This window comes from Odontesthes bonariensis, chromosome 10 (genome assembly GCF_027942865.1).
Source record: "Odontesthes bonariensis isolate fOdoBon6 chromosome 10, fOdoBon6.hap1, whole genome shotgun sequence".
NCBI classification, from domain to species: Eukaryota; Metazoa; Chordata; class Actinopteri; order Atheriniformes; family Atherinopsidae; genus Odontesthes; species Odontesthes bonariensis.
The window spans coordinates 24,559,415-24,574,015 of record NC_134515.1 but is presented as its reverse complement, the minus strand read 5'-3'; the positions used below and the strand labels follow the sequence as shown (position 1 = coordinate 24,574,015).

General features: G+C 40.8%; 1 protein-coding gene across 2 annotated transcripts; it reads left to right on the top strand.

The window, feature by feature from the left end:
* Positions 1-489: 489 nt before the first annotated feature.
* Positions 490-13,772, top strand: LOC142389764 (uncharacterized). 2 transcript variants are annotated; one of them, XM_075474826.1, is made up of 17 exons: positions 490-1,352; positions 1,523-1,535; positions 1,656-1,763; positions 1,848-1,942; positions 2,041-2,100; positions 2,200-2,302; positions 2,845-2,990; positions 3,094-3,147; positions 3,257-3,323; positions 6,015-6,193; positions 6,302-6,349; positions 6,444-6,489; positions 6,599-6,750; positions 7,981-8,049; positions 8,138-8,189; positions 8,312-8,413; positions 8,528-13,772. In XM_075474826.1, the coding sequence occupies exons 1-17, from the start codon at positions 1,266-1,268 to the stop codon at positions 9,493-9,495; spliced, it is 2,349 nt and encodes a 782-aa protein (XP_075330941.1). In that variant the 5' UTR covers positions 490-1,265; the 3' UTR covers positions 9,496-13,772. The 2 variants fall into 2 exon arrangements, with proteins under 2 accessions (XP_075330941.1, XP_075330940.1); XM_075474825.1 differs by having other exon boundaries at positions 492-1,352; positions 8,312-8,419.
* The last annotated feature ends 829 nt before the right edge of the window (positions 13,773-14,601 follow it).

Genomic DNA, 14,601 nt, shown 5'->3' with positions numbered 1-14,601 from the left:
TTGATCACTGGTTCCAGAATTGATAAAGATCCCCCACCCAAAATGAGCACCCACACACCACAAACTCTGTTGTTGTTTTTTTTGCACATGCAGCTGAGATAACCACCCCTCTCAGCAAAGACGTTGGGTTTCCTTTGCAATGCTCGACTTCTGTGGAAGCCACTGATAAACATGAGGCTGTGGTTTCAGCAGAGTACACCTGACACAGAAAGTGACTGCAAGCCAAATCTTTTTTTTTTTTTTTTTTTTTTCCTACGGAAATCCTGTTTCAGATATTGGCTCCAACCGTCACAGCCACATCCCCATCATCTAACCCCTCCCCAAAAAAGCTTGGAATACAGTATCTTTGTCTTTTACCTACGAAGTTGGAATTTTAGAGGATTCCTGTTCTGTTCTACCATTGTACCTTTCACCCTTGCCCAAAGTCAAAAATGGATTGTGGGTAAGCTGGGGAGTTGGACATGTTCTTGGATCCATTTAATGACTTTGTGAATCACATCCTCATGTTCCTGTTTCCAAAATCCCTTTGACGGGTATGTTTGTCACAATACTCATGTTCATGGTAGGGCTATACTTTTACAACTGATTTGGATGTTGTTGTTTTTTTTTTTTTTAACCTTAAAGCTGCAGGCCCTAAACAGCTCATTCTGAGGATCCTAAGGAAAACTCATTTTTGGGACTGGCTGTAATTCTGCACCAACGCAGAATTTTGGGGGAAACAACTCAGATACAGTATTAGGGGACCACTAAAGCCTATAAAAATATATAAAAGCCTCCATTTATTTTCATGCCATAGGACCTTTAAGTTGCACCAGCCACTCTTTAGGTGGCCTGTTCATATTTAATAGGAGTTTCTTCTATTTATTTTGGTGGTCTACAACAACAAAAAAGACACACTAAGAACAAGACGAAAGAAGAAGAAAGAAGGAGAGAGGAAGAAAGTGTAACTTTACAACGTTACAACGACGGTTCCGGGAAGTAAAACCATGTCACTTGGAGTCACGGTTCTCGGTTTTGCCCTGTCTGTGACGGTTTTGAACGCTGCTGTGGTGTCTGTGAGTATTCGCGAGGAAGAACGAGGCTTCATTTTAAACAACCGCCTCACCGCGATCCTGGGAAATGTGGGCAGTGTCGGGGGTGGCGAAAAAAACCCAAAAACACAGCGGCTCGTACAGTCAGCGGCTCTGACGAGCGCAAACACTTCTTCTGTGAACAAACGTTGCGCTAAGTGGTGAGGTTATTTCGCCCTTTTCAATGAGTTTTACATGTTTGAAATGCGTTTTCTCGCCGCGTTGGTGCTTCTCACCTCAGCAGAGTGCCGGCTGCCGCTGGAGCGTCGAAGAACGTGCCGGGTGAGTTCAACGCCAACAGTAATTAGTTCAGTTAAAATGTAAAATTTATGAAGCTCGTTTGACCAGATTGTGCCAGGATATTATAGTTAGCCACAGGCAGCCTTTTTCTTTCTGTTGAAAACCAAGAAAAATCCATAACGCTTGTGTTGTCTTTCTTGTCCTTACTTTAGCCGGTAAATAATGGTAAGTTCTATTTTTCCATCATTTTGCTCATGTTAAAAGTCCTGCCTCATCAGCACAGCGACTACATGTGGAGGCCGCATGTTCCACCTGCTACACTAAGGCTCTTCTCTCTGTGGACAGGTCCTGTTGGGGGACAGTGCCCCATAACACTGTCCTCAGTCCCGTCTAAAGACCCTCGCCTACGGTACTCTGAGTGCATCACTCTGCATGTCTGGATGAAGGCTGATGGTATGTTTTCTAACTAGAGCTCGCAATTCCATCGTGTTGTCGCACAATTGTCCAAAAAAAGTTTGTTACACCTCTTTCTTCCAGACTTTTCTCAGTCCCCGAAGATCGAATTTCTTTCGGACCCTAACCTATCCGAAAAAATTATCTTCAGGCCAACCCTGAGAGAAAAGAGAAAAAAGGTTTTTGTTTTTTTTCTTTCTCTGAACGTCAGACATCATCATCATGTGTCAAATGCATGGTGTTAACAGATATGTTTTCATCTTTTCCTGCCTTCCAGGGTCACAAGGCTCCCAATGAAGTTCTTTCTAAGTGTCACAGGCATAACAATTTGACTTCGGTAAGAAGATTTACCTTTTTTTGTGAGCTTAGGAGCCATTGAGGAGGTTTTTTTTTGGCAATAACTGACACGGAAAGTGTGCTTGTTTTTGTTTTTCAGTGGGAGTTGGTATATAATTGTTCCTGGGCTGAAGCAAATCGTGAATTTTCTGCTACGTACAGCACAAATTCAACAAACTGCAGTGTCACATACACAGTGCCAGGTGGAGTATTTTGAATTTCTTTCCTCTGGCGTTTCCTCTCCTTTCTTTTTATTGGTAACTGCGGGAGCAGCCTGCATAGGACAGAGGCAACGTGCCAATCCGGTGTGACGCTCTTATCGCAGACAGACAAAGGAACGGAAAAATAACCCACCGGTTGCCTCGGTAACGTCGGCGCACCGTGGAGTTGGTTCGTCACAAAATCTTAACTTTAAAGATGAGGGAAGCGCAACTTCCCCTAAAATGTTTCCGCACAACATCTGACATCCTTTCCGTCCGTTTGGCTTCAGATTGAAGGCCACAAAGCGATGTGACTCAAAAAACTTTAAATGACTCATCAAAGTAAATTGAAGTAAACATTGTAACCCTCACATTAATCGTTTGCGTCAGAATGGAACTCCTTTGCGCAGCTTCAAAGGGATGAAGAGAAAGGGATTCTTTGTGGCTTAGCTGAGATGTGTTTGTTTCTTAAATAATTTATCGAGGCTTCTTCTCCTTCTCCTCTTCACTTGTCTCTGCATATTTACCTGTCGGCCATGACTTAGAACCCCGACCTGACTACAGTCTGTCTGTGAATAAGTCGTCTAAAACCATCTCCGTCTCTGTGGAGTCTGGAGACAAAGTGAAAGCCCGGTGGTGTTATGAAATCACAGACTGGCACTGCAAAGAGACGGATCCCCCTCAACTTATTGTGAGTATTCCAGGCATATTCTTCTACCCTTTTATAGAAGAATAAGCAGTAAGATTGGATTTTTATTTCTTTCTGACATATACTTGTGTTTTTCACATTCCAGTCTCAGTCGGCTCTTTTCCAAATCCCCTACCTGCTGCCCTGCGTGTGCGTAGAGGTGAGCTCAGTGTTGGCTTTAAAAAAAACAAAAAACGGTGACGTTCTTGGCCGTCACTCATTGTTTTGTGTTTTTCTTCCGAATTAACTTGTCATGTCTTCACCGGCAGGTGTTTTACAACTATCGAGACGCGAGGCGACATAAAAAGTGCCCATTTCAAAATGGAAGCTTCGTAGGTGAGTGTGACACACGATTCACTGTCATTACTCTTCATAACTGGGTAAAACCACAGATGCTTTGCAGCTGATAAGTCAGTGTTGCTATTGCGAAATGCCAACCAGAGGTTTTTTTTTTAGTTTTTTTTTTTTTTTTTTTTTTTTTTTTTTACTTGATCTTACGACTAGAAAACACAAACCCTGCTCAAGCTGACTCCTCAGATATATTACTTACAATATTGTCGCTTACTGTACCGTCCAGTTCTTTCTTAGCTCTTTTTGATATTGAGCACAATATCACTCGTGATACGCAGGAGTATGGGTGTTGTCGGGATTAAGGGCGTTGCACATTCCAGGCCTCGCGGGAAAGTTCAGTAACCCAAGCTTTGCATCGATGCGGTGAAATACAATAAGATGAATGTATTCTAATCGCGGCCCTTTTTAACTGGTTCTACAGCTTTATGGTGTAAAAACGGGCCTTGAAGGAGTCGCGCTGCTTCCACAGGGCTTGTTGTTCATTGACAGCATTTGTAATGGTGTGCAATCTTGTTTCTCGTTTCTAGTTAAAGCTAAAAGATTGTATGAAAGAGAGCGCAGCCAGGATCTTACATGAAGTAAAGTCGAACTCAATCAGCAGTGAAGCAGGTTTTTACATTCTTCGACCTCTTAAAATTCCCTCAGTGGCCCGTCAGCTGTTTTCTACAGAACTTGGCTGTGGATAAGTGGGTGCTCATGCCACAAAACAAAGATATTAACATTGTGGCAACTCATCTGTTAAGTCTGACTTAAGTGTCCTGGCAGTCCAGCAATATTCTCCTTACAAAAATGATCTTTTTTAACTGACAAGGGTCCCAACAATCCAGTTCAGTAAAACTTTATCCCAAAAACATGTAGGTTCTTCAGTCCCACCTAATTTTGTTGAATCATTTCCAGTGAGCCGGAAGCTGTGCCTTATCTTTCAAGTATTGTCTCTTAAGTCCATTTTGTACGTGAATCATCTTGATCGGGTTAATTAATTGTAGTTAGCTTTTGATTGACCTTTCTTCAAACTACAGGAGGTTTTATGTCACGTCCACAGGCTACAGTAGCCTACTAGAGTCGTTGTTGGAAGACCACGCACGGCCTTTTCTGCTGTGTATACAATGAAGCCACTGCAAATGGGCTTTTTTTTAAGAACTGATGCAAGAAATCCTGAAAATGAGGACAAGCTGTTTGCATTTGTAACTTTGAATGCCCCGTATGAAGGAGAATGACTGCAGCAAAACTACATTTATGCTTCAACACGAATTGCAGACATGCACTCTAGTGATGGGAAGTTCGGCTCTTTTCCGAGAGCCGGCTCTTTTGACTCGGCTCCCAAAGAAGAGCCGGCTCTTTCGACTCCCAAACGACTCTTTATTTAGGATCTTTTGTAGCCTATATTTTACCTTAACTTTGCAAAAAAAACCCTTTTGCTTTCAGTGTTTTTATGAGAGACCTTATGATTGCCTAATTCTTTGCATTTATTCTGTGACAAAACCACTTTTACATTTGTTTATTTCAATTAAACTTTTTTATTGCACAAATTAACAATAAACTTCAAACAAATCCACAGAACAGAACCATAACCAAACTCTTTAATTCTCACGTGAATACCGCATGCTGGTCGCCATGCTGGCCAATCATAACAAAGCTCTGTCATAACCAGAGCTGGGACTGAGCTCTGAAAGTGAAACCTAAGCAGCGAATGGAAAAAACTTGACCATTGTGACAAGAAAGCATACGTTTCAATGCCTTTTTTTAGAAGCTCAGGTAACATATACTCAACTCAATAATACCTCTGTATTTGACACGCATGTAAAGGTAAAAGGATAGTTTGACACTTTGAGGAAGACTCTTATTCTTTTACTTGCAAAGATTTAGATGAGAAGATCAACAGCCTTGTCATATCGGTTAAGTAAATATGAAGCAACCAGCAGGTGTAATTAGCTCAGTTTAGTTAACCTGCTAACACAAGCAGGTACAAATGATTAACTCCCATGTAAACCTCATAGGTCTGCTCATTAATATTACTTCCAAGCAACTTGGAAGTCTCTATCAGCTTGTTCTACTGTAGTTTTACGTACATAAAATGGTTAGCAGCGGATTATCAACCCCACACCCACCTTTACTGACCTCAGGTCTAGAAAAACCAATGGCATTTGCATTTGTTTATGGCATGTATCCTTTGTCCATAAGAACTTGCACCAACAAAGAAGGCAACATTGTGCCAAAAACAGGCAAGATGAGGATGGAGGTAACATTTAAAACCTACACTTTCTTATCAGTAGGTGGCCGCACCTCTTTAGACCAACTGGATCATAAATCTTGTTCATATCTCCACGCTGCACAGATCTTTTTGGAGACAGATGAATAATAAGTCTGCTAAAGTTAAAAACATTATTACATATTGAGTTTTCGTGAACTCCCCCTGCAGTCATCACTGTTATTTAACAGCTGAGCTAAGAGACTCCTGACTCCAGCTTCTCTGAGAGATATGAGAGCGGCGTTGATCTGTTATGTGTAAATATGTGTGTTTCTCAACATGTCAAACAAGGCTTGCTGGTATGGTGGAGGATGTTTCAGAAATGTATATCCCTAAGCTGCAGCACATAAAATAAAACATTTGCATGGCAAGAAAGGCAAGAACTGCGGTCCAGCGTGACGATGTTGTAAAGTGCATCTATTCAACAGATGTCGGAGATGTTCTGCGTGCTTCTACGGTTAAAGTGTTCAAGTCGAACGTGACGTGGACCTCCAAGTGTCCGAACAGCCAACTGAACATCTCTGCCTCCCTCTGCTGGAAGCAGCACGAACACCTCTGCATACCTGTGTTCGACTCCACCCTGGACAAGAGAGATGGACCAACCCTGGTAAACAAAAAAGAAAAAATTCAAAAACTGCAGATGGATTTCTTTTAAAAAAAAAAAAAAAAAAAATCAATGTGGTTTTGTTGAACACCCACTGTGTCCTTTTAACAGATATTTAACACATCTGCGGTGGACAAACACCCTCAGATGTGTGTGCAGGTGAGAATCAGCTGGATGCGCTTGCAGTGAGATCTGTCCAATTACCTTCTCTTCATTTGCAGATTCACATGTTTGTTTTCCCTTTTTTTTACAGTTTTCTACACAAGGCAGCTGTAATATCTCTTGCCTCTTCCAGGATAGTGAGTGAAAACAAGAAATGATTTCATTAACGCACAAGCTGCGATCTGTCTCAGTTTGCTGCTATGTACCCCCCACCCCCTCTTGACATCCTCTCTCTTTGTCCCTCAGTTATGTCTCCATGGGAGACATATATTGGACCAGGAAGACAAAGCATATCGGTGTTTCTCACATCTTCTTCCCCAGCAAAGTTCTCCACTCAGCTCTGTGTCCTCACTGAGAAGGGATGCACACCTATGGGGACAGTCCACTCTGTAACAGTGGTTAGTATAGATGTTAGGCACAAAACAATCGGTGCAAATTAACCAAGTTTGTGTGATTTAAAAGTAGTTTTATTAAATTATCGAAAACAACATGAATAATTTGTGTATTCAATGGGGGAAAATGAATTGGGAAAATTGTTATTAGCACCCTCTCAGTGAACTGAAATGTATTCCTCAGAAAGAAACAAACAAGACTCATCTTTACCTAATTTCAGTTTTCACATGAACTCAATTCACCGATCAGAACAATTATTATGAAAAACTATAACAATTCAAAAGGCAATTGCAAAATATCTTAAATGTCCCCCTCAGCAATTTCTTTTTAAACCTTTTTAACATGTACAGAGTTTTTTTATTTTTATTTTTACTTTAATGAGGTACATACATATAACTTGCTAAATCAGCCATCAGTACTGTGCTGGTTGTGTGGCCAGGTGCAAGCAGTGAGCTGCCAGGACTCGCCCTGACTGAGCCAGTGACCATGAGAGCTGCAGTCTCATGGTCACATGCACAGAGGTCACCAAAGTTAACCTCTGTGGGAATGCAGTGCATCAGTTTGTTTCTATGTGACCAAATGATGAAAAAAAAAAAAAAAAAAAAACCTTTCCACAGTAAATCATGTCAGAGGTTATATTATGCTGTGGGACTACTGGGCTGCATCTTGTACATGTTAAACAGTGCAAATGTCAAAGAAATTGTCAATCGGAGGATATTTCAGCAAAATCTATAGCAGTATTGGAAAGAGAAAGGGTTGTGGTTTGGGTGTTTCTCAGCAAGACTCAATATGATCAGCACATCCACACATCCATCAGCAGAAAAAAAAAGGAAAGGAGTGTTTTTATTGCCCAGTAAAGAGTCCTCGTGTAGGCCCCACAAGAGAGAGCCAAAATCTGCCAAATAGAACTTCTACAAACTTCACTAAATAGTTTCTAGATCGCTACAAGAAGTAGTTGGAGGTTGTCATTATTAAATCAAAGTTTCTTTCAACAAATATTAGTGAAGGGTGCCAGTACATTTTATCAGTGGTGCATTATACGATTGTGTCTTTATTTCACTCTGTACATTTCTTTTACTTGTGCTTTTTTTTATGACTCAACGGCTATTCAAACCATCTAATTATATGAAATTGATAAATTTGCATTTGTCTAAAAAGATATTTGAAGTTCTGCAAGATTGCTAGAAGAAAATTGCAACCAGGAATGTGTGTGACTCCTTTAATCCATTTTACAGGAGAGAAATACCTCTGAAAAAAGGATAAATGTGCCCGTTTACAGTCTTACTGAGAAGCCATGTGTACAGGTAACGTTTTGCATGGTTGACTATGTATATCTGGTCCGGGTGCGTGACATTTTCTCTGCTCTCACTCTGTCAATCATCCTCTCTGCAGGTGTGGCAGTCACATCCTGCTCTTCATGGAAGGAGAATTCTGTGCCCGGACTGTAAGTCTATACAAGATACACACATGAGCTCTGACTGTGCCAGACTGCACGCCAGTTAATGCATGAGCGGACATTCAGCTCCCACAAAGTAAATGAACCCGCTGCTTTCTGTGTTTATACAGACGCACATCACAGATGGGGGGTGTATGCAGCAGCAGCTTTGCTATTTCTGACCGTTGTTGTGTTATTTGGATTTTTCATCCACCGTGTCACCAAGAATGGAGGTGCGGGTAAGCTTGTCTTCCCTTATGCATAAAGGTTTTATTTTACAATCATTGCCTTTGCGTGTCCTCGTCAGCCAACACTCCTTGTCCTCTTGTCATCTCCCACATGTGTAGGCTGGCTGATTATCCAGAAGCCATTGCTCCTGGTGTGTTCATCGGAGGATTCGACCCATGTCTCTGCTGTGTGTGCCTTGGCCTCACTGCTTCAGGAGGAGCTCGGTGCCACGGTGCACACAGCTCTGTGGGCTCAGAGCTCACAAAGGCTTGCTGGGAGCGGGCCTGGCGTGGCTGATCTGGGTCCACTTCCCTGGCTGTACGGTCAGTGGGAAGCTGTCCGTAAGGCACAAGGAAAAGTGCTGATTGTTTGGAGTCCTGAAGCCAAGAGGACTTACCTTAAGTGGAGGCAGGAGAGGGCAAACATTGGTAAGAATGAGAGCAAAAAGGAAGATTGCAGGAAAGCAAGCATGACACATGAGAAAATTAGAGTAGACGCGGACGAGGATTTAAAACTGAGTGGAAGAAAACTGGGAAAATGCAAAAAAGAGAAAGCTTTTACTGAATTTTGGGATGATGAAGACAGGCACTCGAAGAAGGAGCCTTCAACAGTGATAGAACTGGTATTTGTGGCTGCCCTGACCTCTTTAGAGGGGGTGCTGCAGGACTGCAAAGCTCAAGGAGTTGCCATCGTCTATTTCCACGGCCTTTGCCACAACAGGGACATCCCAAAGGTCCTCAGAGGTGTCCCTCGGTACTGTTTACCGCAGGATTTGAGTGGTTTAATTCAGGAGCTGGGAGAGGTGAGCAAAGGACCAAAAACTGGTGAGTTCAGTGGCCACTGCTGGCCCAGACTCCTTTCTAAAGTGCTGTCTATATGGCTGGCACGTCAGCTTGCTCAAAGACTGCAAACACTGCTACCTCACATGCAAGGACATAAAGGGGAAGGACTAAGTGTCGCATCATCAGCGACAATGACATCAGATCAGACACAGAGCAGACACAAGTTTTCACCGGCTACCAGGCTGCGAAGCGCACAGGAGCAAGAGCTTCTTCCGAGGTCATCGTGGAGAACAGAGAAGCTTTAATCTCAAGTTTCACGTACCAGACTTTTGTTCTGCTGGAACTTGATCCTCGAGACATGGGAGCTGTTGTTCAACTGTTGAGCGGGTGCTGCTCGCCTGTTAGTAACTATTCATTACTTACCACCACCTGATTTGCATATTGAGAAGATGTAAACACTGACCAGTCTCCTGCATTTAGCCTCAAACAGAGGCTCCTTTATGACTGAAGCCATAGCAAACACCTGTCTTATCTTTGTAAATATGCTAACCAGTATGAAAATCTTCTTGCAAATTATACCTCACTTTCTTTGTGCATACATTTAATGTTTTAAAATGCTGTGACAGCACAGGTGACAAATTGCACGGCATCAGCTAACAGAAGCGTGCCCATTTGCATGAGGGAGACCCCTCATTTGGGTCCAGCATGCAAAAAGATGAGGTGTGTTGAGGCCTGTTGCTTTATATTCTACCTCCACATACCTACTGTATTTTAAATTTGAAGTATAGATTTTTTTTTTGTTTTTTCCTCATGAGCAAACTTAAATGCTGTAATCATAAGCAATTTAGAGGATAAACGGTGAAAGTCAGTATTATTCAAATATTTCAAGGCCAGTTGCTACTTCAAAAATCTCAGAAGATTAGGAGAAGAAAACCACAACTGTGGTGCTTTCCCTCGTCCTTCCCATTTTTACTTCAGGGATTCAGTAAAACTCAACGGTAGAATTTATGCAAAGCAATTTCACGTTGTACAGTTGGGCCTCTTTGGGCAATATTTGCTAAGCTCTCCACGGTTTGATTTAGTTGCTTCAATAAAACAGTGTGTAGGTATTAGCCTAACATCGCTGGCATTATGAGTGTGAATGGAGAATAAAAGTACTTTTGATAAAGAAATGCGTCCTTAATGTTGTTAACGTGACATTTACAGGAGCAAATGCTCTTCTATATCACCGCTAATTCTGTCATTATACAGTCTATAATGTACAAGCTTTTTGTACTTTGAGTTGAAATCAGTTTCTGAAGCTGAGTCACACTGGAAGACATTAACACTGATTAAACAATCTTTGCTATTTAACTTTGATGATATAGGATCAGTTGAATTCCGAGCGTTGGTGACGATTGGCTCCCCTCGGTCACATATGAAAAGCCTCATAACTGGGTCCCAAACTATAGAGACCGAGAGCATGGTCCTTTGGCATGTTATTTGTCATGGAAACAGCGTAGTACATCGAGGAACCGGTATGATTTTGCATTTTTATGATTGCACCAAGCAGCGCAGGTGTCTCTGTGTGCTAGATAAGAAAGAACGCAATAAGCTGGTTTTAACTGACTTATCCACTCGGTTGGAGATTAATGATTAAATGCTAGCTTGAGGCTGCAACCATAAACCAGCAGTCTCCATCTGAAAGTCAACTATCACAGCCAAACCACCAAAGGCTCCATTCAGACTCAGATCTGTGCAGTATTCTGTGCAGTTATGTAATCTGGACAGCTGTCAAAGTTACATGAGTATAATTTTTGTTTTGTATAGCTTGATCTGGAGTGATAAAGAATGTATGCAAAAGTTTAGATACTATAAAAGATGTAAGGTGCGGCCATCTTTACTGAGATCTTAGACTGCAGAATGAGCTTGTTTGTTTGTTTGTTAGTTAGAAAGGGCCAGACGAAACTACTTTCAAACCTTTGTGAATACATCAAGCGGTTGCAGAGCCCTCTGAAAATGAACACAATGACTGTCCATGAAGGCAAAAAAAGGAAAAGTGTTTACACGTTTCCCCGATGCATGATGTCGTCAAGAAATGGCAGCTTATCCGATTATAGTCCAGGATTGTATAAAAGACAAATCCAAACCCTGCTTTTGACTGTGAGAAACCTTCAGGAAGATTTAACAGACTCTGCAGATGTGCGGCTGCACAAATACGACCTTCGAGGAATGGTCATGCGGGTTGGGGGACATTTAAGTGAACTTGCGTTAATATGGAATGATGTGAAACCTGGCTGCAGTGAGTAAAAGCAGGCTTTGAATTGTATTAAGAATTTTATGAGAAGATCCCCTTTAACCTTTAACAATTTGTTTGTCTCTACAGCGAGGTAATGATCCTAAGCACGAATGGAAATGCACAATGGATGCCATTGTCCTCACAGTAACCAAACTCTGAACAGACTTTTAAAGAGCAGTTTGTGGCCGACACGCACAGATATACACTGAACTAATAGACACACTGAGAAGAATAAAGATTCCCCTATAGAACTAATGAAAAACTCTAAACTGTGTTGACAAGTGAGTTGACAAAGGGAGTGTCTCGGATTGAGTTACAGACTTTGGCCTCAAACACTTTTTCTTTCCTGTTATTTTAAATTGTTAAAGCTGAAAATGTAAACAATCTTTCCTCAAAAATGGTGTCATCTTTTATTACCTGCCTTTTGGAAACGATGTCATATTTTATACACTTCACGGCACCGCTATTCACGGCAAAATGGAGTTTGACCAGACGCCACCACAATTAAAAGCAGCCTGGTCCTCACAAAAACACAAACAAGTACACACTCAGTGCTTCTTGGAATTAGGAGGATTCAGGTACACAAGAGTTTTAAAACCATTTCCAAATGATTTGGACTCTGACATTCTATAGTGAGAAAGACTGTAGCCCACAGAAGTGGAGAACATTCAAGACATTTGCTAATCTTCCCAGAAGTGGACATCCCAACAAGTTCACCCCAAGGTCAACTGTACGATGTTCAGAGAAACTGACAAAAACCCCAAGAGCTGCATCTGACACTTTACAGGCCTCAGCCAGCATGTTCTATGTGAAAGGTTACCAAAGTGCGGTTAGAAAACAAACTGAACAAGTATGGCTTGTTTTGGAGGGTTGCCAGAAAGCTTCCTTTCTTTAAAAACAACAGCCCAACCAGAACCAAACTCAAACTGGTGATCCAAAACACACACAAAAAAAAAATCAAGGTGTTGAAAAGGTCCAGTTGAAGTCCCTGTGGTTGGCCCTTAACCCTTTGATGCGCAATAGGGGTCAAAAGTGACCTGGCAGAGTTTTCATTTTCCATATCTTTGCAATAAATTAACTTAATCATTCAATATTCAAGATCTTCCTCAGTTAACTTGTTTTTAATCATCATGCATCCTTATTTTATTTTTTCCCTTCTTACTTTTTTAATAAAACCCCTTTTTGTATCAATACCCCTCTGATGCACAACATGGGTCAAAAACGACCCGCATTCATTTTCTATGTTACTTCATGTTTGGCTGAGTGTTTCTATGATATATCTCTGAAATAAATTAATCATTAATCATTTTCTATTCCAAGTATGCAGTACATATCTTGTTTTAGTTCAACACAAATCTTTATTTTTATTTTCCTCTCTTACTTTATGAAGAAGCACAGCTTTTGTATTTCTACATCAAGTTTACACACATGGGTCAGACAGGACCCACATGCATTTACCATTTCACAGCTCAGCACAGCTCCCATCACACATCTAAGTACAGTAACTATTGTTTTTCAATTGTTCTAATATTACTTTAGAGATTATTTGATGACAGTAGTGAAAGATAACATTACATTACATAATATGATGATTAGGTTTAGGTTACCTTGAGAGTGAGTACATTACTTGTCAGAAAGTTACAAATAATTATTATTAGCTGGCTGTTGACATATTCTATTTTAGTCAGCTGGTGTTCCCAGTGCACCAGGCCTGTGTGCAAGGAGCACAAACATTTAGTGGTCATCTGCGAGGGATGTAAATATTGAGATGCAATTTGTGCACTAGTTATATGTTAAGTGGTATTTTATTTTGTTTTCCAGTTTACAGCTCTGTTCAATAGCTGTGTTATCTGTTATCATGGTTCTGTTATTTCCTGTCCTGGTTCTGTTATTTAGTTCCTGTTTTATTTTTGTAGTGGTTGTCCTCTTGTGTTCTGTTCCATATTTACTTACTGTCTTTGTCTTTTTCCTGCTCGTTTTTGATTGCTCACACCTCTGTCTTGTTGTATTGTTTGTTCATCCCTGCCTGCTAGTGTTTTCCCCACCAATCCATGTTCTGCTCATTCCCCTCACCTGAGCTTCTCCTTCCTCTCTTCACCTGTTCTTCTTCCCCTTTGTATTTAAGTTGTTTTTTTTTTGTTTTGCGTCATTAGTCTTCCAAAGTAAGTCTAGCTGTTCTGGTCTTAGTCTGGTAGTTGTGTTTGTCTTGTAGTCATCATAGTCATAGTCATAGTCATGTTTTCCCTATTTGCCTTTTTCATCCATTTTCTGTTTTTGGACCTTGCCTATAACCCTTTTTGGTTATATTAAAGATGCTTTGTTCAAACTCCCTCAGCCTGCGGTGTCTGCATTCGGGTCCACCTGCTTTGCCACCCCAAAAACCTGACAGTATGTGTGTGTGGAAAAAATGACAAACATGTTGCAAATACTAAATAAGTGTTTGGCCCCACTCACTGCTAAAGTAACTACTTGAAACAAGTTAAATAGTATTAAGTTACTTCATTTTATGTCACACTTGGATGAATGGGTCATTTTTGACCCATGTGTGTAAATTCGATGTAGTAATATAAAAACTACTTTTGCTAATAAAGTATGAAAGTAAAAATGAAAATAATGATAATTGGTAATCAAAAACAAGATATTTAAAGAATACTTGAAATATTCAATCATAAAATAAATTGATATGTTGCGCATCAAAGGGTTAAGAGGGCTGTGTGTTCACGCATGCGCACAGGGTTCAATGAACAGTAGCGACATTATATGGATGAGTGGACCAAAATTCCTCCTCAGTTGTCTGATAACATGTATGGTAACATCATACAGAAGCTGTTGCTGCAAATGATGGCTATAAGCTGTTGAAACCTGTACTTTGTTTTTCACGTTTCTTTATTTGGGTTTAGTTTCTGTTTTAATGCATAATGACTCTACACATGACTCTCATAAGATTTTATTTGAATTTCCCCCATTGGGGGATGAATAAAGTATTTTTCTATTCTATTCTAATGACGCGGTGTGATATGCCATGTTTTTGTAATTCATCTGAGCTTGTAAGGCCATCTTGTTTTAAGATCTGGTGAGGACCAAATTATTTTTTTCTTTTAGAACTGTCACATGACGACATTTTTAAAGTATG